Source organism: Besnoitia besnoiti (assembly GCF_002563875.1).
Source record: "Besnoitia besnoiti strain Bb-Ger1 chromosome Unknown contig00014, whole genome shotgun sequence".
Classification (NCBI taxonomy): Eukaryota; Apicomplexa; class Conoidasida; order Eucoccidiorida; family Sarcocystidae; genus Besnoitia; species Besnoitia besnoiti.
Genome location: NW_021703916.1, coordinates 522349 through 549181, shown reverse-complemented (window position 1 = coordinate 549181; position 26833 = coordinate 522349). Strand labels below are relative to the sequence as shown.

Here is a 26833-nt window from a genome sequence, read left to right as displayed (position 1 = left end):
GTCAAGACACCTGTATGGGGGCAGCGTTGTAGGGTAACAGAGAGAACTCTGTACGCTCTCGACACTGCAAATGCCCATCAAAGGCGTGTTTCCTGCCCATCCCAGTATGGGCCCCACTGGCGTCACGCTTCACAGCTGGAGAGAGTTCTCGCAACTTCCGCACAGAGACAGTAGGGACCTGTTGTGGGCCTCCTAGCAGAGCCACGGAGAGAGTACGGGAACCTGGGACAGCGTCTCTCCTTTCCTATTGAAGGAGAGGAGAGACGGCGGTCGGCCGGAGCAGGGTCCTCAAAATCATTCGTTACATTGCAGAATTCCTTTCAGGTGGGCCGAAAGGGTGATCTCTCCCGATGGAAGTACATAATCCTCTCTGCATACTACTCACGCTTGTACGACAGCGCGCGATGTGGCAGATGCTCTGCTAAGCATGCCACGACCAAAAGCTGCTTCATCTCGATCCACAATTCAAAAAGGGAGAAAGGAGCCAATCCCCCCTGGCTGGTCTTTGCATCGACTCCACGGAAACTGGATGCTAAATCCAGAGCAGGGCCATCGATAGATTAGTACAGTGGATGGCGGTGTGGTGCAAATAGTGCAGTCGCGGACGCTACTACCGAACATTTCACAAGCTGTAGTGAATCGCGAAGTGAAACTGATAGTCGTGGTGAGTTTGCCGTGGGGTCTAGGAGCATCCAATGGAAAACTGGCATCGAATGTCGCCGACTGGTCTCGGCGAGAGTAGGTCGAAAACGCCATTTTCATAACGCTGTAGTATTTATACAATACCCTGCCGTTGCGGTAGTGCTTGGATTTGGGGGTCCCATAGCTTTGTGACGCTGAAGGAAGATAAAACTGCTTCCCAGTGCTTTTCTTGTCCGTAAACATCTCAAAGAACTAGGTCGTCGAAAAGAACTGGCCTGCCCATATCACCCCCGTTCAGTGTCGTTTTTGATCCATTGCGGTGGCCGCGTATCTTTCCTGTGTATCCGTAGGTTGATGTCTGTGCCCATGTTTCTGTTTGCTTGCCCAAAAACTGTTTCGTATTTGCTGGATTCGTACATTTTGTTGCGCAGCACCGAATGCGCACTGTGTTCCGTTCCGAGTGTGAGGGCCATGAAGGAAAAAAGTGCACGGTAGTTAGTTGACTTTCGAAGCTCGTACTAGAGCATTCAAATCAGTGAATATGATGTAGAAGACTGAAAAGGGTGACCATGACCCTCGCCTGTTATCCAGACTTCGGATGCAGGTCTCGCCACCATCGATGTCACAGCAGACCAGTAAGCGCTCTACGCGCATGCACTACCGTCATTAATTTGATCCTGGGACGAACGCCGGATGAAATTGGAATGCCTATCTTTACTCAAGTTGTGTATTCCCCTTTGGCGAGGGAAGGGTGCCTGTCTCCTCGACAGAGTTACCGATTCGCTCGTGGCGCCGGCGACTCACGTTTTAGTGCATTATGTTTTGTTCTGCCCCCCAGCGCCACATACGACTCGACTCATACCTGTGCACAGTGCGCTGCTGCTCGCAGGAGAGCATGAGGAATGAAACATGAACGGTAAGGCATGCTTCTGGGTAGCTCGTGCGTCTGGGGGCGACAGCAGCAAGATCAGTGTCGTGATACCTGTCCTTTTGGTGGTGATGCGAGGTAGGAACACAAGCTGGCGTCATCCGTGAGTAAATCTCAGCGTCTCCTGTGAATCTTGTGTGCTGCTTCTAGCGAGGGTTGAGCTCTCCAGCTGAAGGCCACAGCCATGCCGCGCACATCCTCGTAAATCCAGTGGATATAAATTATTCAGAGGTGTATCCGTTAGTGCGCTAAATTGCGTGCGCGGACGCCCGACTTCGGAGGAGTACCAAAAACAGGAAATGTGCTCTCCGTGTGCGTGCTTCGCTTGTGTTCGTGTACGCCAATCGCGCACACTCCGTACGCGAAGTCCTTTGACGCCGTCTTGTGGCGTTGTGGCTTTGCCTCGTGATCTCAGGCGCACGAAGGCACCGCCAGTAAAGAAAGATTCACCTGTCCTCGTCTGCGGCCAGATTTCCAGACCAGTGGCTCGCCAGTCCTCTCTTCTATAGATTTTTCACCTCGTCCTGTGGCCTCCCTCTAGTCGCCAGGCAATTTGTGTGCTGCTCCCAGTAGAGAAGGCCTCGCTGGCTACACTGAAACCTCTCCTCTGCACGAGACCTGGTGGTTAAGCGTGAAAAGTCTTGCTGCCCAATCTCGCTTGGAAAAGGTTTCTCGGAGACACGTCTGTCGCTCAACACTTTTTGACTGTTTTCTCCGGTATAGGCCGCCGGGGGAGGCCGCAACCCGTGCGACAGTCTGTTATCGTCGACGTCATTTTTTTTCTCCGTCTATTATTGCATTTGCCGTTCCACATTCATGGGTTCTTGCCTTTGCATATGTGTCTCCTCTCTAGTGTGGCGAATCCCTTGTGGTGTAGTTCTCCTCTGTCTATCTCGTGGCCGCCTGCAAGCCTCCTCATCCTGTCAACGCTTCTGCCTCCATCGGAGCCTCGTCGCCCTTGGCGAGGAGCGCACGCTGTCGGCTCAAGCGCTGCCTGCTGGTGTATTCTGGTTTTCGATGGCGAAGCTAATGAGGAACGTTGAAGGAGTGTGAGATAAATCGCCGGCGTTAGCCTGAGGAAAGAGTTATCCAGAGGATGCCATGTTTGATTATGGATCTTTAGGTGGCATGCAGCCGCTTTCCGCGGGAAGTCCGTCTAGTTCCACTCTGTAGGTTATGCCTGTGCTTGTCGAGCAAAAGAAAGAAGGGCGCGTCTGTTCATCATTGTCACTTTTCGTTCCTGTTTCCCTTTGTTTTTCCATATCCTTCGTTTTCTTGCCGCAGGTTGCGCGTAGACTCAAAGGAACAGGCGGGTCAGACCAGGGGAGCAGCGAACAAGACGGCGTGAGATGCTTCGCCCGGGAGAAGGCAGGGGAGGAGGGAAAGGGGGTCTTGTCGTTTACGCGCTGGCACTGGGAACGTTCGCGGTGGACTGCGCTTTTTTCTCTCTTTCTTCTCTTCTGTGTTCCTTGAATGTCGCTCTGCCCCTTTTTCACGAGGCGCGTCATCAAGAAGGTGCTCCGTCTAACCCGACGGACTGGAAGCCCGGGTGGTTGATGAATGGAAACAGAACTGCTGCCATTCGGGATTGAAAGGAGGTTTCGCCATCCTCGGTTTTCGCTTTTTCGCGGAGGCTTTAGCCATTCGCATTCAAACACGGATTCGTGGACGTGATGCTAACGCTGCTCATCGTTTTCCACCGTCCGTTGTGCTCGTGGCCACGCGGCGTGTGTTTCTCAGTGGACTAAGAAAGTCTCTTGAACGCCGCATTATTTGTACGTTGTGCCCTCCCGTCTCTGGATTCCCCCGGAGACTCTGAGGGCAGGAATGCTGTTGGAGAAGCCCTGCTCGGGCTAATTTTGGCCTCGAAAAAGCAAGTCGAACGACGCGAGTTGTTTATAGAGGAGTGTTTCGAGTTCTGTCAGGTATGAAGCCACTCCTCACAGGAGTCAAGGATTTGGGGTGACAAAGCGGAAGCGGATTCATTGCGGAGAGTGACTTTTTGTTAGAGCGCGACGATACAGGCAAACGAGGTCGACGCACGTGGCGCTGTTTTCGGCTTCCTCGTATTTTGCAAGCGGGCGTTGAACGTCAAGTGGGGAGGGATCAGCAGAAAAATACCTTCTGCTCGTCATAGTTCGCCGACGGGGAAGATGTAGAACCCTGGTTATATGTCCAAAAGTTTCTGTAGTGTCCGTTCCCCGAGATCTGTATCTGGCCGTTTAGGTCAAAGGGCTCCTGTGTCCCTCGGTGCAGAATTTTTTCTTCTTGTTTCATTCCCTCTGTTGAAACAAGACGTTTAGCGGGGCGCCCTTGTCTTCGGGCATACGCAGGTCGTGCTCCTCCCCGCTTCCTGGCTTCAGCCCAAGCTCTCGTCTTTTTTTGTTTGAATTCCTCCGTGCTCTTCCTCTCTAGCTTTGCGTTAGAGGAACTTGTTGCATGACGGATGCCAAGATTGGCATTTCGGGGAGGTCTCCAACGTTTGGGTCTATGGTGAATCGCCATCCGTGGGTCTCCGAGGTTCCGTGTGTATGCGCCTTTTCCGTTCCGGCTTTTTTTTATCTTCTGGAGAGCGGAACAGCGTGCAGGCCTGAGCGGCTGCAGGGCGCATCTTTCTGCGAGTCGAGCCGCAGGATTTTATCACTCGCGTATCGGGAAACGAGCGAGAAGAGGAGGGTGTGTTCCTTGTGTTATTGGTCGCATTCAAGTTCGCAAGTTTTGGTCTAGATTCTCGTCCGCTGGTGGGCGCGTTTCGCTTATGCGCCTCTGGCGCCGCCGCAGATCAGCATTCGCCGACTCACTTGTGCGTGAGGCGATAGTTCAGGTCGTATATGGTAGTATGATGTGGTACTAGTGCAAGCAAAACGCGTAGGTGTTGTCATTGCATTCGGAGCGGTCACGCAGAGACGCCCCGTTGGTGTGCTGTGTCGGTGGGGAAAACGTGGAGGAAACTGGGGGGAAATGAGTCTGCAGGAGTTGTGCCATACAGGAAGGTGTCGTTGTGAGCTAGTTTTGTGTGCTATGTTCACATTTTTGCGCGGTTCCCGACGCGCATCCTCGTGTTACCATGGAAATATGTCATGAAATCTGACCATTTTCCGTGCATCTTTTTTTATTATGCCTTGAAGTATTTCGGGGCTTTCGAAACTCACAGTCTGCGCGGACTGTTTTGCGAGGAGGAAGACACACGCCTCCGCTTCTTTTCCTGTTCATTCTAGCGGGACAAAGGGCATGCGTCCCGCTCGGCTCCCCTTTTTTCGTGGTCGCAGGCGTGATGAGGAAGGGGGAGGGCAGTGAAAGGCAAGAATCTTGGGTTGAGCAGTGAGTCGATCCCTGTGCCTCGGCATTGGGGGGCAATAACGAAGTATTACTAGTTGCTTCGGATGTAGAAGAGGCGGAGGGAGTGAACCTCCACTGTTGCGTGTATGTGTTGGGATGACTCGGCGCCCGCGCTCGTGTGTGCTCGTGCTGGCTTTTGTGTGGAAGAAAAAAGACGAAGGCGAAAAGCCTGGTGGGAGCAGGTGGATCAGAGCGAGGAAAAATTCCTCTTAAGAATGACAGGGTATGGCCGAAGTAGTGTTTTTGGCTGGCTCTTCTTCGTGTCTGCTTCTGCGTTATCAACAGACAGGTCGCTGTCAACAGTTCTTCGCTCTGAAGACACTCGTTTCCACCCTTTCGTTCACCCGATCGTGCGGCGCCTCCTTCGTCTTTCCCATGGGCGTTTGCTTGCTTCGTGCCCGGAAGTTTCCTCCCTGCTCGTCGCCCCTCCCCTCTCCTCACGATGTCGCCCACTCGACACGGCCCACGGCGCCGTGGAGGGACGGCGAAGGGTGCTGGGGCTTCTCCGCGTGGGCCTGAACCTAGGTCACCGTCTCCTGCTTCTCTGTCGCCTTCTCGTGCTGCAGCGGCTCCAATCGGTGTTCCCTCATGCTCGCCGTATGCGCAGAATGACGCAGAAGAGCGAATCGGGGTGGGTTCGGTGACGCCTGCTGAGCAGGCGCGCTGCTTGTCTCCGGCGTCGGAGGAATCGCTCTCTATATCGAAGCAAGCGGTGGAGCGGAGTCAGTCGAGAGACTCCGGCGGGCAGGCGCCCCTGCAGGGCGGGGGTGTGCGCGCGAGTCCTGAAACAGCTTCCAGGAGAGGGGCGACCTCGCAGGCGTTCTCTTGTGCGCATCGCGGCCTGCACGGCAACGCGGACACAGCCGGGCCTCCTGGCCTGACACCTCAAGGCTCCAGAGAGTCCAGCGAGTCCTCGCCTGCTGGCGGCGCTGCCGTTCCCCTTTTCGCGGTCCGAGACGGCCGAGGTGGTGGGGCCCCTCTGGGAACGGCGCGCGCCCGGCTGCTGCTGATGAGGCACGGTTTGGCGCCCCTGCCCCCGGGCGCGTCCTCGCCCTCCGCGGCGCCGTCGGGGACTGCGAATAGTCTTCGGTTTTTGCGGGATCTTCAGACGCTTCCGGGCCCTCACGGACTGCATGCAAGACACCTGGCCTCTTTCCTGCAGAAGCACCGTCGGACCTTCGCGCCCGCGCCGTGCGCAGCGTCTCGCGCCGCGGTGGTGCGCGACGGGCCAGGAGACCCGCGAAGGTACCCCTCGGGTCACCCCTTCGTTCACCCGTGCGGGCCTGGCGCAGCTAGCGCACGAGGTGAAGACAGTGGAAGGGAGCCCATGCTGCTGGCGGCTTCCAGTCTCGTGGATTTTTCTTCGTCGGTCCTATTCCGGAATGCGAACTCCGTCAACATCGGCGCGGCGCACGCGGCGTCGGGGGACTCTCGCGAGTCGTCGCACTGCCACCTCCTTCGCTTGTCGTCGGACCTTTTGCCCAGCGTTTTAACCCCGTCGTCGTCCGTTTTCGAGTCCGCTGCTGGCGGGCTAGACAGATGCAAGCAACGGAGGTCGCCGTCCACAGTGTTGCTGAGGGAGTCGCTGTTTGCCGACAGGGATTCGGAGTCTCTTTGCGCCAGAGGTGCCGGTCTGCGCAGTCAGGGGACCACTGCACGCGACGGGGAGTCTTATTGCTGCTCGGAGTTTCCTTCAGATCCTCTACACAGACGTAATTGGTCCGTGGGCGACGGAAACGAACGTGGACGCCTGAAGGAGACAAGAGACGTCGTGGGCTCGCAGTATTCTGCGTCGCCTCAATGTTTTCCCGCGGTCGCGCCCCTGGGTAAGAAGCTGTCTGCCGGTTCCCCGTCGTCTTCCCCTGCGCAGGCACAAGTCGATAAAGGAGCTGCAGTGTGTGGCAGCAGGAGGCATGGCAGGGTGTCGCCGTCGTCTTCGCAGACCTCTAGCGATGCGGAGGGATATCGAGGAGATGCTGCAGGCGACGACGGCGCGCCGTCCATGAGGCTGCGGACGCCCAAGTCGTTGTCTGTTCTGACTTCGCCTGTGGCGACCGTGCTCTCGGCCGCGGATGACTTTCTTCGTAGCGCCGTTGCCGTCAGCGTCTCCTCGCGTCAGGTGTGGGGTGAGGCCTCTGCCGCGCGCGACGTCGGAGATGGCGGGGCAGCGTTAAAAGAAGGCTCAGGCCACGAGGGGTTTTCGGAAGATGCGCAGCTGTCTTCACTCGCCGCGTCTCCGTTCTCTGTCGCTGGCGAACGCGCGAGGGACAGCGAAGCCGACGGCGGCGCCGGCGGCGGGTGGATGGAGGCGCGAAGCTTCGGGCGAGAACAGCCGACGGCCAGCGGCGGGCCAAGCCCGACAGGGGGCCTTGGGTCGGAGGTCGGTAACTTCGTGAGTGGGCCTGGAGTGCGAGGAGCGCTACGAGAGCAGCTGCAAGCGCTGGAGATGACTGGGATGCGCGCCGGGATGGGGCGACCGGGCACGTTGCGTGCTGCCTCGCAGAAAGAAGGGGAAGCGGAGGTGGTCGCCAGCAATTCGTGTCTTCAGCGAAGAGGCAGGTCGCTGCCCCCTGTGCGCTGCGCCGACTGGCGCAGATCGCGGGCCGTTGTCGCGGCTCTGCTCGGCTCCAATGTGGCCTCGTGGCGGACGAAGCATTTGGTTCAGCACTTGGGGCGTTTTCCTTTCTTTGCGGGTTTGCGCGACATGTGCCGAGAGATCTACTTACGCTCGAGTCTGGGGTGCGCTCGCGGCGCCGAAGACAACAGCGGGAGTGGATTCTGTGTGGGGCGAAGGCGAGAAGATGAGAGCAAAGGGAGGTGGGGTAGATGGGTAGAGCGCGGCGCCGAAAACGTCCATTCAGGCCCGAGTCAGGCTGCAAGGGGCTGCGCTGCGTCGGGGGAGTCCTCACCGGCGTCGGCTTCGTTCTCCACGTCGTTTTCCAGATATCCTTGCGCTCGTCCGAAGGGACGACGAGGTCGCGTCGAGTGGGTCAGGTCTGCTGCTGCGGACACGCAGCGGACGGACCCAGCTCTGGGTCCGTCCGCTGCGTGTCCTTGCCCAAATGCTGCGTCAACAGCGACGGCAGCCGAACGCCGCTCGCTGCTTGCTTCTTTCACCTCCTGTCAGTCGTCTTCGCGTCAGGCAGTCTCTTCTGCGTTCTCCTCTCGCAGTTGCGAAGAGCGGGACACGGAGGTAGGCGTGCCGGCGGCGAGCGATTCTGGAGAATGCTTTCGGCTCAACCGCGAAGCGCAGGGACGGGGGGGCATCCCTGGCGCCAACGGGCCCTTGACGTCGCGTAGCAGCGCCAATTCGCGCGATGGTCGTTGCATGTGGAGTCCGCCCGAGGGCTGGGAAGAGAGTTCCGCGAGTAGCGACGAGTTCGTCGAAGACGAAATGGATGCAAGGCAAGACTTCTTGGGGATCTGTTCGTATCGGCGGAGGCGGCGTTTCTCCAATCCGGATTCGTCTCACGCGCAGTGGAGACCTGCTCAGTCTCTTCTGCGGCGGAAGCTGTGGCGGTTCACCAACATTCCGTCAGATGCGACGCTGGTGACTGGTCCACATGGAGAAAAAGGGAGGAATCCAGGAGGGCGGCGCGCGGAAGTGGGGTCGGATGCGTGGCACAACGGGCTAGGCGGAAGCGCCGATGCGGCGTTATCGTTGTTTTCCCCGCAGATGGAGTCCGGAGGCGGCGACGGCTACGGGAGCTTCAGGGGCCCAGATGACGATTGGACTCCCTCCTGCACCGACTCGCCCCGAGACCGCACCAGGGAAAGAAGGACAGTGGATTTTGGCTTCGGCGCCTCCACAGCTGTCGTGGGCGGGGAGGTGCCAGGGAGGCGGAGCTCGCCTTCGAATCCAGGCGGGCGGTCAGCGATGGGAGAGGACAGCAGCAGTTCAGCGCATCGCTTCGGCGCGTCGCCGTACCGCGCTTCGTCCTCTTGCCGAAGTAGAGAGGAGGCAGATGTCTGGAAGAGCGAAGGAGGGAACGGAAAAGGTTGGGCGTGGAGAGCGCAGGGAATGGGGGCAGACGCCCATCAGGAGGCAAGTCGCGAGGAAGATGGCGCTTTCGGCGGTGGTCGTGGAGGAGGGAGAGCGGATTTCACCGCTCCGTCAAGTCAAGGCAGTGTAGAGAGTGTGGAGCGCGAGAGACGGGCTGAGTCATCGCAGAAGCGGTTTGCCTGCCATCAGGTGGATTCTTCGTGTGCTTCTCTGTCGCGAGATCCTTACTTGTTTGCTCGTACCCCGACAGGGATCTCCATGCGGCCGTCGGCATTCTCTACCTGGTCGTCTTCATCCCTCAATCACTCTGCCTCGTCGGTTGACACACCCGAGAGCGGCAGGAGAGAGGGAGAGGCTGAAGGCCGTGACGGGGCGGGAGTGTACCAGAGGGACGGTGATCGCCCGCGAGAAGAGCGAATGCAGGCAGGCGTGGCGGGAAATCGTGGTCACACTGCGGCGCCTTCGTCGGAGGCTGCGCCGCAAGCTCTGTCGACATCCTCGTCTGACGAGCTGGCAGCCTCGAGTGGGGTCAAGACAGACCTCAGTTACGCCATCCACAGCACTGTGAGGGGAGGAGGAGAAGTTGCAGGCGGTACGGCGGGATCTGGGCGCTCTCTGCAGGGCTCCCTTTTCCATGGCCCGTGGGATCTGGGGAAGCAGTGCGTCTCCAGTCCTGCCGGCGAGGACCGGTTTTTCCATGCCGCAGCGTCTCGCTCGAGTAGCCGAGACAACAGCCCCGATCCTGCCGGCGCGTCTGCTGTTCCCCACATCCGCGTACTGAGTGAAAGGGGATCAGATGGTGAGAGTCAGCCGACGGAGGGGAGAGGGGGGAGTGCCTCGGGTCGGGTCGAGGCGGGTCAGGAGGAAACATGCGCCTCTTACCTTCCCGAGGCGACGCGGACAGGCTCGCCAGCGGCCTCGCACCCTTACGACGGGTTGGCGGCGGAGGCCGCTCGACAGGGTGGTGTTGCCCCCCCCCGGCGAAGCCCTGTCTCTCTGTTGCAAGGCTCGCTCCCTGCAGCCATTGGCGGACGCCAGTCTGGCGCCTCCAGTTCGTGGCCAGGGAGCTCCAGCGGTGTGAGAAGCCTCCCTGCTGCCGGGGCTGGGGCGTCTGGGCTCTCCCACGATAGTGGAAATGCCGCAGGCCTCGCGCGTCCCAGTGGTAACGGAGAGGGCCGTGGTGAACTGGCTGCAGACGAAGCGTGTGGCCTCTCGAGCAACCCTGTGGTGCGGAGAGGAGGGGCGACGCGGAGCAGCGCCAGCAGCATTGAGACGGAGGAAGGATGGGTTGCGCGGCAGCTCGAAGATTTCAGTCAAGGAGGCAGCGACCAGGAGACCTTGGAGTCGGCAGCTTCTTTCTGTCTCCGGAGAAAATCCGGCGCTAGTTGGAGAAATCCTCCCCGACTCCGGGCTTGCACGCTGCAGAGACTTCTCGCCAAGACCCACAGAAGGTGCGTGAGGCCTCTGCCCTCCCCAGAGCCAGCCCTGCCTGAGTTAGGTGTTTCAGCGAGACAGCAGTGTGTGCACGAGCCTGATTTTCTCTGCTTTGCCTTGTGCTTCCTTGCGTTTTTCGCCGCCTGGCAGGTTTTGTTTCTTTGCCTCGTGTTGTCGGTTCGCGTGTCCGCGTCAAGATTCAGTGGCGTTTGCTCTTCGGCGTGTCCTTGGTGTGCGTCTCAGCGTGTGCGTACATCTGTTGGTTGTTTCGTGTTTGTGTCTGCAGAGACCTCGACGCGATTGAGGCGTTCCGTAGGCGAACGGTGAGCTCGGAGTCTGTCGGGAGTGCGGGCTCGGTGGAATCCGTGAGCAGCCTGGACAACCACAGCGGTGGCGGAGGGGCGGACTCGGGGGTGTGTTTGTCGCGCGTGTTTTCGCATTCCGCCTCTCCGTCGTTCACTCTCGGCCTCGTTTCCTCGCCCGTCCACGGCTCGCCGCCCACTTCCCCCGCGCCGTTCCCGCTGGACCACGGGCACGGCGCGCAGGCAGAAGACTCCTCCGCCTTCTACCGCGGCCGTATCCAGCGAGCCAACACAGTCGCGTTCGGGCCGGAGCAGGGCGAAGGCCAGGTGGGAGTCCTGACGATGCACGCCACACGAGTCAGCGGATGCTTGCGGGACTTCCCCCAGTGCGTCTTGGAGGTCATTCTCAGCGGACGCGGACGGCGGACCCGACGCCGCAGACGGGAGCAAGAGGCCGGCTCACTGGCATCCCGCCATGCAGACGACGACTCCGAAGCTGAACAAATCAGAGGCGGCCGAAGGCAGGGCACGCCGGTGTCAGACTCTTCCGAAGGCCTCGGCTCGCTTTCGAGGGAGACCAGCGCGCCGAGATGGGCAGACAGCCGACGTGCGAGTGGTAAGTCGGGAGCGAGGCGGGACTTCAGTTGGAAAAAAGACGCGGCGGTGGTCGTGTGCTCGCTTTTCTGGTGGTGGCTCTCTCCTCGACTCTTTGTGGCGCCTTTATGAGAGATCCCTGCGCCGATGAAACTCAGAGGCAGCTTGCGAATCTCCGTGTGACGCAGCGTCACAGTGGACCTCCAAGCACAGCTTCGCTCGTGTGTACGCTGTCGTAGCGTTCAAATAGTGCCGAGATTCGCGCATTTCCTTATAGATGTCGGTAGCCCCCGTGGTTTGGCTCTTTCACTTTGGTTTGATGCGACCTGGTTCTCTAGTTCGGGTATGATGCTGGCTGAGCTCATATTCACCCCGTCGGGCGGATCGCGTTTGGCTTTTGGCGTCTCCGCCGTGCGGTCGTGTTGCCTCTGCGTGTGCGAGTTCGTGTGCCGGAGGTTTCCAGCGACATGCCTCATTGGTTCTTTTTTCTTCTGAATAGCCCTTTGTCGGCGAGCCTCGAGTTCCCCCTCCGGATGTGTTCGTGTGCTTGTATCTGCCTTGTGACCTTCAGCTCCGACGACTTTGCCTTCCTTTTCGCCTGCGGCGTCGGCGCCCTGTGGGGCGGCGCGGCCGGCCAGCGGCGGGTCGTCGTCGCCTGTGGGGCGTTTCACGAGTGGCGCCGGTGGGAAGCGTCCGCGCCTGTGTCTCTGGTTGGGCTCGTTCTCTATCCCGAGAGATGACAAGCGGTACAGAGGAGGCGAGGACGCGTGGTTCACAAGCAGCATGTGCAACGCGTTCGGCGTTGCCGACGGCGTGGGTGAGTGGGAGGACCTCGCGGGCATCAATCCACAGTCCTTCGCGGAGGATCTGATGAGGGGCTCTCTGAAGCACATCCGCTCCACAAAGAAGAAGCACTGGGAAAAGCAGGCGAAAGCCCAACAGTCGGGAACGGCAGGAGACGCACAAACCGACGCAGAGTTCGATGTCGCACAGGTCGCTGCAGAGGCACTCGCAAAGGCGCACAAAGAGGCGAAGAGCTACGGAAGCAGCACCGCGCTTGTGGGGGTTCTCAATGAAGACAAAGGCGTCTTCGGTAAGATGTGCCAACCAGAATCACATCTCGCAGATTGATCAGAGTACGGGGCTCAAGCGAACATCTGCAGCACCCGCGTGCCAAAGACCATGGCAAGCATGCCGAAGCTCGCATGGGTATCGAGTCCGCTCTTCAACGGGCTGCAGCAGCTTCGCGTGGCGACCGTTTGGCCGCTGTGCCTTGCTTCTTGTCGCCGCCGTTTCTTGGGTGTGTCTTTCAATTCCGTGCAGTTCCTCTCTTCTGTTGTGTCCTCAGGGTTTGCCAATCTCGGCGACAGCAGCGGGATGGTTCTCCGCCGCCTGCGGGGCAACACGCGAGCCGCAGGCACAGCCCTCAGTATCGTGAGGAGGGTGAAGGAAATGCAGCATAGCTTCAACGTTCCGTATCAGTTTGCGCGCCTCCCAGCCCCAGAAGACTGGGAACATCTGCGAGCTACGGTAAGTGCCACAGCAGGTTGGTGCCAGAGTAGGGTGAACTGCCACGCTCTCGCAGGCTTGCACCTGGGTGATTTGTGCGTTTGAAGTGGTGTGCCTGGTGTTTCGGTTGTCAGCTTTTTATTCAGCTGCTTAGCAGATAGCGCTGTTTGCCTCTGGCAGCTATTTTGACATCTTCTTATCCATGTCCCCTGTGTCGTCGATGGGCATGCAGTGTTGAACTGGCGCCTCTCTCCGGTCTCTCCTTCAGTGGGAGAGGTCGGTTTGTGTTTTTGACCACTGTGCTGGGACAGAACAGGTTTCTTGTTTCGTGACGATCAGGCGGGGCGTCAGACCGAACCTGTGGTAGATACACTTTTGTATGAATGTGAACACGATTCAGTTAGGAGCGCTGGTTCACCGTCAGATTTCTTTTCAAGTCTTGTTCGGCGGGTCCGTGCTCTCTTCGTGAATGTCTAGGGGTTGCATCGTCTCGTGGCGATTGCCGAGAAGGACTTTCGGGATCGGGCAGAGCAGAATATGTTGGCTGAAAACAGTGCGGCGGATGCCAGCGAAAACGAAAACGAATCGTCCATAGGCGACCCACCGTCTTGTATCCAGTCAACAACAGTCCGCGTTGAAGATGGAGATCTGATTCTTCTCGGGACGGACGGACTCTTCGATAATCTCTTTGACTACGAGATCACCGCGCTCAGCAGTAAGTCCGCGAACAAGTCTGCAATCGCCAATTTCTCTCAGTGCGCATGCACCAGGGTGTGCGGGCATGGGACTACCAGGTAGAATGTTTTCCATTCGGTGTCAGGAAGCAGCTTGGAGTCATGTTCCCGCGGACAGACTCAGCGGGATACAAGCATGGAGAAGTTGAGTTAGACGTTGTCGAATTTAGACTATTCAGATGTGTGGCCCTTTATTTCACCCGCAAGCATATCGGTTTTTGGTCCATGAACCGAGGAAACTTCCGGTGCTTCGGTCTCTACGTTGGTGCCCCCCTGTAACGAACGACGTAGAACGCGTGGAAGTCTCAGCTTCGCGCGTGTCCTGTGTCAGGCGTCGGTATCGGTTTTGAACAGGCCGCGGTGCTGTGTGGCATGATATTATTCGTGTGTGTAGGTCTAGCTTTGTCTCCAGCAGAGGCAAAGATGCTTTCAATTGATGTCTCTCGAGCGACGCCTCCGGGAGATATCGCCCGCGCACTGGCTCTGGCAGCCTACTGGCGATCGCTGGATTCGTGTGCGCAGACCCCATTCGCGAAAGAAGCCAGGAAGCAGAACGCGATGCAAGGCTTTGCAGGTCAGCTCGGCTCTGCATTTTCTGGTTTGACAAGTGGCGGAAAAGAAGATGATATCACTGTTGCAGCCGCGTGGGTCGTCTCTGAAACGGATGCCCGCTTCGAGCACGCGTACGAGCGTGAGCTCGATGTCGTGGAAGAAAACCTATTGGAAACGGCCAAAAAGGTTTTTTAAAGGTGGCCCCGCCTCGTGGCATGCACTGGGGGGGAAACGCCGTTCGAGTCCTTTCTTTTGGAAGGAAGGTGATGTCAGGCAGATGTTGAATTTCGAGGATCTTCGAGATGCGCGGCAGCAGAACAAGAAGCACGTGTGGGGGGGAACTGGAACAGAATGGAAGGTATGAAAGATCGCAGACTGTGGGCGTAGGACGGAAGCAGAACAAGCGAACGTTCGAGTTGAGTGCCTTGGTGTCTCCCCAAGCAGGGACAGCGCCCGTTAGGGCCGGTCTTCATCCGCATCTGGAGCCGCCAAGAGACGTGGGGATGATTGGGTATGGAAAGAGGTGAAGTGGCAGAGGAAGCGATACTGGAACCAGGATATATGGTGGGATGGCACGGAGTGCCCGTTGGTATTGCACCCTTTATACAGCCTTCCCTCTCCCTCGTTCTTTGAGAAATTTCTGCATTCGCGCGCTGCCGGCATATCTGGCCTGTTTCGCGTGCGTGTCAACGTAAAATGCCTTGTTTCTAGCGTCCAGCTTTTATTTCTGTTTCGTCGCTTGCCGTTGTTTCCGAATTCGTTCGTTAAGCTATGCATGCTGGCATATCCGGTACATGTGTTGTGTAGCTATGCATGGTGCAGTAAGGTACGGAGGTGTCGCCCCGCATCAGGCATTCCAGGCAAAGACGGGGTCGGAGTGTCTGTTCCCTGGGTTTATTGGTGCTAAGGAATGGGTATTTCGAGGGCAGCTTACTGGAGAAATTAAGTTGAACTTGAGGCAGACTATCGTTTTCAAGGTGTCGTACATATCTTACCGAAACGAGTCAGGGCGTGAGGAGCTTTTCGCCTCATGCACGTTTTCCGCATAGGGGTGCGCGACATTGTCACCTGTTTTCCAGCAGCTCACAGGAACGAGGGTACGCGTTTTCAGACAGGTCGTTGGGTGTATAGTTCACGTGGTGCTAGCTGTAGCCCGCTGAAACCAGTGGCACGCCTCAATATTCACGCTGGTGCGGTAGACGCACTCGTAGTTTGAGAGCTTTATCACACTCAGCACGTTGGTATTGTTGAAATATTAGCAGCGCAAGACAGAGGTCTTCTTGGAACAGGTGACGTCACAGGTAGACACTCTGCCACGTGGTGTCACACCAAGGAAGCAACAGGACACCACGATAACGGGAGGGAAGAAATTGCGTCGTCTCACTGGATCGATCATGGACCTCGTGTGTGCGGTCGCGACGCCAAAGGAGGTGGTTTCGGTTATCGCGCATTTTCCGGTCTGGATTCGAGCGACGGTCCTGCACGGTTAGTCCATGTGTCGTGAGCTCAGAGCGCTTGGTTTCGCTCGTTGCCTTTCGTTGCTGTGCAATGGCCACCTGGCAGGGGCATTTGAACGCCGCAGGGTCAGTCACAGTGTGCGTCACCGTCATCTCTAGTAGGCTGGCTGACCCATACGAACCTCCCGTTAACTCCTGAAGCAGTCGATCGCTGTGGCATCGTGATAGGTCCGCCGGTACTCCTTACGTCTGACGGCCCGTGATTACCCGTGTGTCATCAGAAGGGTGCTGTGTCCACGCATTTACGTGTTCCTCGTTGTCCACCTATCCCTGTACGCCTTCGTCTGCTGCCCACTTGTGCATGATGTCAGTAGACCTTACATATCCTAATAAATAGCGCTGTGCACATAGCATCTCTGTGTGTAAAAATGAATCAATTCATCTGCAGAACAACTGGAGAACTTACAGCCTCTCTAGATGCCACACCTAAAGCTGCGTCTCACGCCCATCACACTCAACTATGCAAGGGCGTTCGTTGGGTCGCCATCGTGGCTGCAGCCACGGGCATTCGCAGAAGTCCGTTGATCCTTCTTCGATTTACTCTCTGATATCGTGTTTATGTGGCTGATCTGCCGTCTATAAAAGACGTGACTGCTAGACACGTGTGTGGCCAGCCTGTTTCGCGCTCCTGTTCTCCCTATGAGCAATGCGGGACCCCTCAGCGAAGACGCCAGGTGGCATCCGCCGGTGCGGCGCCAGAAACGTGGCGGAACTCGCAAAAAACCCGATCTTGATCATCAGTGCTAGCAGCGTGGTGCAAAAATCCCGTCGCATTTAATGCTAACTCTGTAACGCCAGCAAAACCCTCCTTTCTCTTCCGAAACAATTCCGGGCCAATGCCATCTGACGCATGCCTGCCACCCGGCTCCCTTCGGATTTGGAGAAAGTGTTACCTCCATGGCTTCACTCCAAGTTTTGATATGGTCGTAGGGAATCCGTATAGTTCTGCACTTCTGTGCAGTACAATTTCATTTCTGTAGGTCTCCGAGTCGTCTTCCCACCCTCGCGTGTGCTCCCAGCACAGCACAAAATCGCAGGTGGCACCTCTGGTACAATGCGACGTAACCGTGGCTACCGTTTGTAAGAGGCAGCATGCCAAATATAGCAAGCACAATTAACAAGGTACTATCGCAAATCACTGGTGTAAGCGTGTGATTGAAACGATCGAGAGCAGCGCTTGTTTATTGCGCGTGCCTTACCAGGGTTACCGCTACCGGCGGGATGCGTCACTGTCTAACGGAGTCCCAGTCGGCCGTCTGTGAATCCTCCTGCCTCCTCGCGCTACTCTGCGGACAACACAGAAAACGCTTGCAAGATTTTCTTGCTAATTACTACTTCTTTGGGCCTGACGGAAAAAGATAAAGAGGCATTTCAATCAAGCATCATATCCATCACTGCATAGCGCGTTACCAGTGGATGCTAAACGATTCGCTGCTTACGTCTGGCCATGCGCAGGGGCGTATGTTCATTTCCGGTTTCCTCTGCTCACGCTCAACGCGCGTCTCTCTTCCTGTCCGTGCGACCAGAGCTACCCATCGAGTAGGCAGTGCAGCATGGAGTCGTCTTCTTCCGTCGTTCCACGTCTTCCCGGACTTCTTCGAGGCGTCTTTTGGGTGGCCTTTTGTCACTGGGTAGAGGTGAGGCTGTGCGCCGCAGATGCGACTGCCTCTGGGGGCAACTCCCCATTAGAATACGCTGTCGACCCCGAGCTGCCTGCCCGGCTTCCCGGCAATGTGACAAGTCCGCGTTTGCGGGACCCTCACGTAGAAGCGGGGTCTAGGTCACACGGTGCTCCGCTTTCTCATACCGACTTCGTGCTCGTGTCGGTCAGTTTGCGACAGGCGCTGCGGACACCGGACCTGGCTGGCGTAGTGCACGGCACTTTCACATGCCCCCGACAGGTCGAACAGGACAGCGTCTCGGAGAGAGCTGACTATGAATCCGAAGGGGCATCGTGGACGCATAAAGGTCGGAAGGCGAAAAACGAGGCAGCGGCTGAGGTCGAAGAAGCATCGCGGATCCTAATGCCCTCCGATGTTATACGGGTGGAGAAGGACCAGCACGGTATTCTCACGTGCGCAGATGGTACGGCGTCTGTATATCGTGAACGGGCGCCGGTTAGCTGCATGTTTTCCTTGCTCCTACTATGTGCGCCCGCTTGATGGGGGGGCGGCAAGCACTCTCACGGCGCGGATTTTACGCAGGCGCCATGTGACTTGTGACGACTCAAAGAACCTCGCAAATCCGCACAAACGTCTTCTGTGATGAAGCCAGCAGTGGTGACAGTGTAATTTCTGACGATCTTTTGCCGTCTGTGGTAACGTGGCACACAGGCTTTACATACACCGTCGCGCCGGTCGTCGACATGAAAGATAGGGACGGTGAGCAATTCGTCAGCGTCAAGCAGGGGGCCTTGTCTATCGTCGCTAGCGTCCGCCACGAAGGCAATGATCAGTCACAGCTTGGGGCGGGGAAGGACCAAGCTGGTGGCCCAAACACTGATGGACGGGTGGAAGAAACAAAAGACACAGGCGATTCGACGAGTGTTTCGGAGGCAGCTGTGCTCGTGGGCTTGACTGGCCTCCCACACCAAAAGACCGATGGAAGTCATGGTGTTCAACCGGCTGTCAGTATCGGAAAGCCAGTCGTCCTCTTGTGCATGGGACGTGGAGCGCGAGTCGTAGCGCTCCCGCCCCGGCACATCGAATTGTTTGAGGGTAAGGCGTGTATGCTGTAATAGGACCGTGCGGGCGGTGGTGGCCGCGACGGCGGAATGATTGGGTTGCAGGGCCGGAGGTCTGGGAACGCTAGCGAGGCAAGAGTGGTGACCTGCAGCTGGCTACAATGTTGCAGTGTTGCGCTGCCCCGGAGTGCTGGTTTTAGGTTGGATCTTTTTTTAGATGAAGCTGCTGCTACATCCTCACTGCAATAAGCAGTAGCTCACGGTGCATGCTCGCAGGCCAGATGCGCCGCGTGGCCGGATAGCGTATAGTCTATCGATGTACACTATTTATCGGAAAGAGATTCAACTACTGCTGGGAGGCAGCGGAGTACATTAGCCTTTATTGCGGTGTAGCGAGGAATTAGCAGTACTAAGTAGCGCACCAAAAAACTCATACCAAGAGTTCTGCCTGTGCGTGCCATATAAGATGTCGCTACCAGCAGCCGATTCACCCGTTGGGGTTCTCCACAGGACAATATGGCTGTGCAGACCATGCAGCCTAGGGCCGGTACCAAATTGTGTGTATGCCTTCTGTGTCACATGTGTATGGCAGTCGTTTGTGTTTTGCCATTGTTGTTCATAGGTCAGGGCCCCGGACCTTGGCTCCGACGTGTCAGCATCGACAGCGTGTGGTTTCCGCGAGACCCGTCAGCAAGAAAAAGCAGGAAGATTATGCGAGTGATTTTTTCTGAACCAAGTGAACTTGCTCTGTGGGAAACAACTCTGCAGGCGGATGCCGGTTCCAAATCGAAGGGGCAGCGTGGGCACCGGCCACTCCCTCAACAGTTGTTGACGGTCTCCTTACACAGTGGCAGTGGCAGCGGGGACCCCTGTTTGGACACAGCAGCAGTTGCACCAAAAGCTGGCACACAGTGCACGCTAGCGTGCCTGATACCCGGAGTCGATCCAAGCCTGAACGTTGTTGATCTACACTGTCAACCGGAGAGAGATCCAACTACGGATGAGAGGCAGCGGAGTACGTACCCGAGGTGACGGCGCAAAATGGATTTAGTAGAGTATCCGGAAGTAACACATAAGCGCTTCATGAGGGATATCGTGTGGATTGTGCTGTGAGGTCCTGTAGCCGATTGTCCCCTTTGCTACTTCGCGCTGCGAAGTAGCAAAGGGGACAATCATTGTCTCGTTTGCAGGTATCATTGTGTGGTGAGGAAGCCGCCGCACTTCTAGTTTCAGTACTGGCCACCCATGTGTATATCTGATTCACCCACAGCAACATTTTCCTCAATGTCACACCGACATTCAGTGTGCTGCGAATCTCTCAGGGACAGCGGAATCCTCCGGCAGGCGAAGGACGGTCGCCCCTCGGAAAGCTGAAAATTTCTTACGCTCGTCCATGAGTGTCCTTTTCAAAACTTATGTTCTGTCAGCCCTGGCAATGTTGGTCGGCCACTTCCTCACATACCGGTCAGAGATAGCCCGCAGGCTTCTTCTGCAGAAGTTTGTCAACAGGGGTATCGCCGCAGAGCGTGTAGGCTTTCGAGCTATCCCTTTCATCACTGATCAGGATATCGTGGATTATCATGCTGCTCAGCGACTACAAAACATCCGAACATCACTAGAGTTTGCTAGAAGGAGAGACGCGGCCGCCGGAGCAGGCTTTCTGATGGCAGGAGGCGGTCTCTTTGGGCTTAACCTCTCAGCGGAGCTCTTCCTTTTTGTTGTGATACTCTATATCATGAACAAGCCTCTGCTGTGGCTCAGCAAGTGGCACCATACAAGGCAGCAGTCGAAAAGGCAGACGAAAAGATCCGTCGCCGTGCGTACATTCCAGGGTTCTCTCGAAGGCTCAGTCACTCCATGCAATTCACGTCGTATTATTGTTTTTCTGGTGGATCTGAAACGCTTCCTTGGAGCGGCAGATTGATCACCGGTGGACCTGCGTGGGCATGTTTGTTTGCTATGCTGCCGCCGTCAACCTGTAGCTCACACACCACAAATAACTCACTTGTTCAATAGGTGATGTTTCCCACGGTCAAGCATGCTCTCTCCTTCCGCCTTCAGGTGCGTATCACCACATGCTTGGCTTGAAGCCATTGCAGATAATGAGGCTCGATCGCACGGCAACGGCGGCGTCTGAGTGTCCATCGCACTGTGCGTTACCGTACATGCTACGGCTAGGCGTCGTGCTGGACCGCAGAGCAGTTGCCGTGCAGTAGCTGGTTCGCCGCGCGGTGATGCAAATGCTAATGGTTCGGGGTCATGGGGAAACCACAACTTTTGCTGTCCCGCGTCTGCAAAGGTGTTTCAGAATTCGCGTTTCCGGCGGCCGCGTTGTTCGTTGGGTGTGTCACTCCCTGGGCGGCCCACGCCTATGGGAAGGGAGGCGCGATGTGTCATCTGCAAATCGTTTGTGTGTTCTTCGCCGCTAGTGTGGTGTCGGAAGAAACGGCATTCGAATGGTCAGATGCAACGTTTGCCAAAACGATGATGGTAGTACAGCCCTTTCTAAGGTGGCCGAGCACGTGTCTTGCATGCGCCGCGCTTCCATTTGGCACGGGTTTACGCTCCACGTGGCCCATGTGACCCCGCCGAGCAGTGAACGTCCTGCGCCCGAGGCGGTCGCGCGGCACGATAAAACGCGAAACTTTTTTGATATTTCCATGCCTTGACAACAATGATATAACGCAGCGTGGGGTCTGGTTTATGTGTAAGGATCGAGTGGAACAGAGCCCATGACCAAGGGTTGTCTCTGGAGGCCGAAGCGGACTGTGAGCTGTGTCCTCGGTCGAAACACTGCCGGCAACCGAACCGAATATCAATAGACGCTGGACACAGGAACACATGCAAATGCCTATGGTTTCCACGAGGTACATACAACGCTGAGGAGGACTCAAATTGACTGCAACCCTGTCCCGCTCACTAAACGGAATTCTGCGCACGTGCAGGAGCTCACGGCAGAAAACGTCGCAACTATGTCTGAACATGGTCGGTTTCGTTGGCACCTGTTGTGAGATGCTGCTGCAACTCGGTCTCGAGGCCTGAACAGTAAACGATTATTAGCGCAGCGCTCTCGGATTCCGCTTTTCGAGCCGACAGAGTCTGGCTTCGCTCCTTTTGTCGGGCCAGCAGTAGTCTTTCTCGCGCCTGCACTGCCCTTCGCGCGTCGAAGCGCCGCGCCCACCAGCCAAATACTGCATTGAGAGCGATCCCTGTTACAGCCGCAAGACCTATGGCTGCTGAGTAAGCCATGATCTTTCCTCCGACAGCTCCCAGAATGTATCCTCCGCCCGGTCGCTTAGTCTCAGGCTGAGCTGCTGTAAATACAGCCCTGCGAAAATCTGTCCAGCCGCGATATCTCCGGTACCACTTCCGAGTGGTATCTTTCCATCGCAAGTACGCGTTCGAAAAGCGACCTCGAGTCGCTGTCGTGGGGTGGTCACGCAAAGCTGTGGCACGCCCCAGTGGAAGAGCCGGTAAATATGGTTCGCGCGCCACAGAGTAACCACGCGCAGCCATCGCTGTACCTACGAGGCACGTAAACAGGGCGCCTGCTGTAACTTTCCTTAGCTGTCGCCCTAAATTTGCCGGAAGATCCTGTAGCTTTTGCCGGCTGATAGGAGAGTTCTCTGTACGCAAAGAACGAGAAACAAGGAAGTCAAACCACCCAAACTACACCCGCGCTGAGAGTCTATCCTGACTCGCATCGAATCCAAAGTGGCGCTCTCTGGCCTGCTGGTAAGCAGAACACGGAACGGCCGCATCGGGCATGAAGGATTACACAGAACGGCCACATCCGGCATTGAATATTCGTCGCGCGTGACGCCCTACAAAGCGACGCAGTCGCTTCAGTGTCAGCACAAGTCTCTAATGGTGGGCACTGCAGTCGAAACAGGCTCACAATTGCCATTTTCCTTTCAAATCGTATTGGTTGCGAACAACTAGAGGCTCTTTTCTTAAAAATATGCTCGATTGCTTCTGGTTACATCGTGTTACTGTCACCGTTCGACGTGCTGAATCACGAATACTACGCCGCGTTCCGCGTTCCGGACATGTGAACTTTCTTTTCGATTCGCGCACGATCTGAGGCCTTCCCGTGAGAAAACAGAAAACTGAAGTGAAAACACAGGAAGCAGTCGACATGCCGTTAGAATCTGGGAGAAACCTTACTCGGTATCTGTAAGCACGCGAGTTCGATCCTCTTGGTCTTCGCCCTCACCGCCCTCTGGGCCTCATCCACCTGCAAGATCCTGCATGTGCTTCCCTGCAAGAGATCTCCCAAGGCCACTCCATAGGGAACGGCGTGAGTCACCTGAAGACTTCTGAGTTTCATGAAGTACAAGGGAGATCCGACCACGAAATCTTTGCCGGAAGTTCCTGTCTGGTACGTTCCGACGCGGTTCATGGTTTTGACCCCGTCACGGCGCTCTGGAGCCCTGATTAAAACGTGAAGAAGAAAGCCGGTCGCGGATGAATGCTGGGGAGATCCCCACGCCTTTTCTACCACCACATCTTCGTTCCAGGGGCCGTTACTTTCTGCTGTAATCATAACACAGATACACCAAGCCTTCCATGGAATAAGATAGAAGGAACCAATCGTACTGCCCTAACTATAAAGCGGTGCAGGATCAAAGGGGACCTTCGACCTAAGACGCTTCACATTCGGCATCACACTGTATGCATTCGTAACTGGCGGTGGTATGATACAGACAGCCATGTAACGGCTCTCAAGCGTGCCGAGTCCCCCCCTCCGGCGCTGTCTAGTGCAACAGGGAGTCCGTGAAGCTTACCTGACAGCATCTTCGTATAGTCAGCAGAGACAGCAAAGATCGCGTCTCCTTTCCGGAGGCACAACAAAACAACCAAATCTCCAGGCGCAACCATATTTTCCAAGTTGGATCGCTCCATGGTTCTGCGTCGTCTCTGCGCCGTTGAGGAAGCTTTTACTGCATTGGGTTTTGTGGCATTCTCCCTGAGGGGAATTAGAACAGTGGCCCTGGAACCTTCCCCTTGAAACTGGTTAGGTAGATCCCCGACCGCTGCCTCGTTGGACAGGAGGAAGTCGACCGCTGACGAAGGTACTTTAACATTGAGTGTTTCGCCAAAATGTGTCATGTTCTCTACAACAGCAACGGTGAAGGCCGAATCTGTACCAATGGCAAGCACAACACGCATGCGAGTCCAGCGCATTACTTCAGAGGGGTGGAAAACCCACGAAATTCGGTGTGCGTGGGTCTAAACCCACGCTACCTGAAAATGACTCTTCAGTTCTACTCAGGTAAGTCCATGCGAGAGCCCCTTTCCATTCTCAGCAAGTGTGACAAGGTTCTGCTCTGCACAATTCTGCGTCAGCCCACAACCTGTGTGCACCATCACAGGTCTCGTGAAGGGGATATTACCGTCAACGCAGACGCCGCTGCCCGTCCCGTTTCCTACAACGCGCAGAGGACGACGAGGCACCACAACACGCTGAGCTTCCTTCGGCAGGTTCCCGACTGACTGTCGTCGCCTGCCGCTCCTTTCCAACTCCGACTGAGCAGTCACCCAACCTGATTCACCAGCGCCGCCCAACGCATGTTGATCCACAGCAGTCTGGATTCTCTCTTCGTGACGCAGAGCCAGGTGGCCTGTGCCTGGTTGCCTCCCCACGTAGACCGTTCCTTGCTCTCTCGAGTATGCCGCAGTGTTTTCTCCGGCGTCGGAAGTGGCTGCCACCAGAAGATACGAAGCTGCGGGCGCCCCTCCTGCTGATGTGAGGTAGCTATCGTTCGGAAGACCGACTCCCGCCACATGCCCTTCTGCTGAGTCGTGCGGACTCGATCCCGTAACTATCTCATTTTGCAATGCTGTTTTTAGCCCCACGCAGTATATCGCTGTCGGGATTCGGCACGACTCTCGCCCAGTAGCATGCATGCGCTCAGCATTCTTCTTGTCCCCTCGGTTCGTGTCGGGTGCCACACTTGCCGGCCTGGGCTTCTTCTGTGACACCTCCGACGGTGTTTGCGAAAGCGCCGTCCTCGATAAGTCATAATTCCCGCCTTCCAAATTCGGAGAAGCAGAGCCACTAGTTGACTCACTGAGGTCGCTGCTCGCGCCAGTGCTTCCATTTGGAGAAATACGCTGGTACAACGAGTAGGCCCACCTGGTTAACCTCATTGCTAGGAAAGCAACGAGCAATGGGCGCCAGGATGCGCCAGCCAGTAAGCCTACACGGAATGATAATCCTCCACATAGCACGCCCAGTCCCGCTCGCCAATCGGTCGGTATATACATCGCTGCTCTGAATATATTCGACAAACGGGTTGCGTCAAACCACTTCTCTTGAGCGCCTGACGTCAGCCTGTTGAATGTTTGGCAGATCCGGGGGTTGTACTCTGTGAAACCTCTGTCTAGGACTTGCCAGAGCCTATCGATTGATTCCGAGCTGTCTGCCAACGCGTGACCCGCGACTGTGGCGAACGGGGCGAGGAATATTGATAGAAAGCTTGCAACAAGCAGCGCGCGGATCACTTTATCCGCCTTTTCCAGCATTTCCGCTGTGTTACCTGCAAATTACACCATCACACCACTAGCATCATAGAAAACTATACTACACTACCGGCTGCCGGCCTTCCGCCCACGCTCCACTCACGTGCTGATGCAGTGCGCGCAACTGTCCGTACTGTGCTACGGCTCTCTATCCCACGGACTGCAAATCCCCAATGAAAGACCTGCGAGCTATTCTTTACCAACAACTGGTTTTCTGGTCACTAACACATCGTAAAAAGTCCACAACAGGCATTCTTGTACCGCAGACGGCGGAAGTTGCTCACGTGGCGGATCCGGGTGTGCGGCCGTGGGCTGGCACCGAAGAACCACAATGTCGCCTCCCCTGGATGTATACGCAGTTCTGGGGGGTTCCTTCACGACCTCGCTAGGACGCATAATATCAAGGAAGCATCTGAGTTGTCGCCAAGGGTGTCCGAAAAGTCTGAAGACGTCTTCGGTTCCCCTCTTGCTGTTGTTGCGCCAAGCATGTGCAAAAAAGAACGTAGGAGGTGTCGCCCCCTGCCAATCCAATTCGTCGTCGCGTCGTTTCGTATCCTCATCATACGCCAGGATGTTCTCCATGCGATGTGCTTCTAGAACCAAGGCTACTGTCTCGCCATGTTGCCTGTGTCTTGTTTCGTTGTTGCTGCTGTCATCAGTGTCGCTTCGAATATCTGCTCGTTCCCGCCAACCGTGTATGGTTGTGAAGCTTTGATCTGCGTGCTTCTCCGGCTGTTCTGCAGGCAAGTATCCACAGCGCTCATCAGTCCGGGATAGGCGGAGACCACGAGAGGAACGGAACAATAGCCACCGCTTATGATGGACACATTCCGCGTTCCAATCGATGCAGGCATGGACCATCAGCGGGAGGGTTCACAGAGCGCAGACGACGGCTACGGGGCAGTCTGATTGTGCGCGATGCCTCCGTCAGTGTGAGGCAGCACACACACCAGCCCGCAAGTCTTTCTCCCTTCCTCGCTTCCAAAAGTGCCATGTTATATCATGTCTTACCCCAGGCACAGGGCAGCGGACGACGCCCCGCCTCATAATGCTGCAGGCGGTTCACTCCGGTGATTCTTGTGTTCTACGCAGATGGTACGGCACGGGTTTTTGTGTTCGGCACGGGCATATATGGGCTATCGGCTAGCGAGTAATCGCGTCTTCCCTGCCAGCCTGGTAGTGCCACCGCCATAGACGCGAATGAGCTGCGGATTACGAGCAAAATCCCTTGGCAAGATCCACGCGAGAAGATGTGCCTTTTCAGCAGCATCACGGATAACAAAGGGCGATGCACGTGAGTCGCCGACACCCACGCTGAACGTATCGGTTGTGTTTCATTCATGAAGTCGTGCATAGGTCCGTACCGAGAGAAAGCAGTGCGGCGAATGGTGCCGGCACAGCAATTAGAGGGTCTCCAGCTGCAAGGCAGATAAGAACTGCCCGGTCTCCTTTTCCTACAGTCCTCGTGCTCCACCATTCTTCATGGCTCCTTTCACTGATCTCACGCGACTGGGGGTTGTTCTGGAAGGCGGAAGGCTTCTTTGCTCTAGTGGCGAGTATATTTTCTTGCAGTGCGACGAAAAGGCGTTGGGGACGAGGCCGGGCTCCGCTTCGCCAGCCCCTCTCTTTCCAGCGCCTCCATATCCAGAAGTGCTGGACTATGAAGGAGCTGGTTGATGGTGCTATGTACAGCCCGTTATCGACTTTCCTCACTTCTTGGATCGTAGTCACCGCGTACGCACCTCCTGAAAAGGTTGCCGTACGGCAGCAGATTCATACATTTGTGCTTAACTTGTGGCATCTAAATGAGCATCTGCCACCAGCGTGGACGAACACGCATATTCATTCAAGTGCCCGAAAAAACTCTACCGCATCTCAGCATACCTCGCAGCGGCTAACTGCGGACACACTCAACACGGTACACATCCTGCTAAAGCATCGTCTGGGCTCATGTGTCGGACCCCACATACCTTCTAGGCACATCGCATTAGAGAGCGAAAAACTCGTTAATTTCAGGCGGTCGGCGAAGCGAACAGCTACTGGCGGCCCCACTGCTGCGTCCAGGCACTCC

At 56.5% G+C, this 26833-nt stretch overlaps 3 protein-coding genes across 3 annotated transcripts; 2 read left to right on the top strand and 1 right to left on the bottom strand.

The window, feature by feature from the left end:
• Window positions 1-5351: 5351 nt before the first annotated feature.
• BESB_025580 (uncharacterized protein) lies at window positions 5352-20161 on the top strand (the record flags this gene model as incomplete). The annotated part of the gene is made up of 9 exons (XM_029361238.1): window positions 5352-10363; window positions 10633-11264; window positions 11814-12335; window positions 12591-12772; window positions 13229-13470; window positions 17386-17639; window positions 17888-18271; window positions 18860-18973; window positions 19560-20161. 9 exons carry the CDS (start codon window positions 5352-5354, stop codon window positions 20159-20161), a joined length of 7944 nt encoding a protein of 2647 aa, XP_029215594.1.
• BESB_025590 (uncharacterized protein) lies at window positions 13880-16603 on the top strand (the record flags this gene model as incomplete). Its single annotated transcript, XM_029361239.1, has 4 exons — window positions 13880-14176; window positions 14860-14951; window positions 15300-15522; window positions 16535-16603. Coding segments are annotated over 4 exons (681 nt in total), but the record flags the coding sequence as incomplete, so codon positions are not given.
• Window positions 20162-21207: 1046 nt separating the features above from the next.
• On the bottom strand, window positions 21208-24390 carry BESB_025570 (uncharacterized protein; the record flags this gene model as incomplete). Its single annotated transcript, XM_029361237.1, has 4 exons — window positions 21208-21863; window positions 22405-22773; window positions 23025-23381; window positions 23634-24390. The coding sequence occupies 4 exons, from the start codon at window positions 24388-24390 to the stop codon at window positions 21208-21210; spliced, it is 2139 nt and encodes a 712-aa protein (XP_029215592.1).
• Between the last annotated feature and the right edge of the window lie 2443 nt (window positions 24391-26833).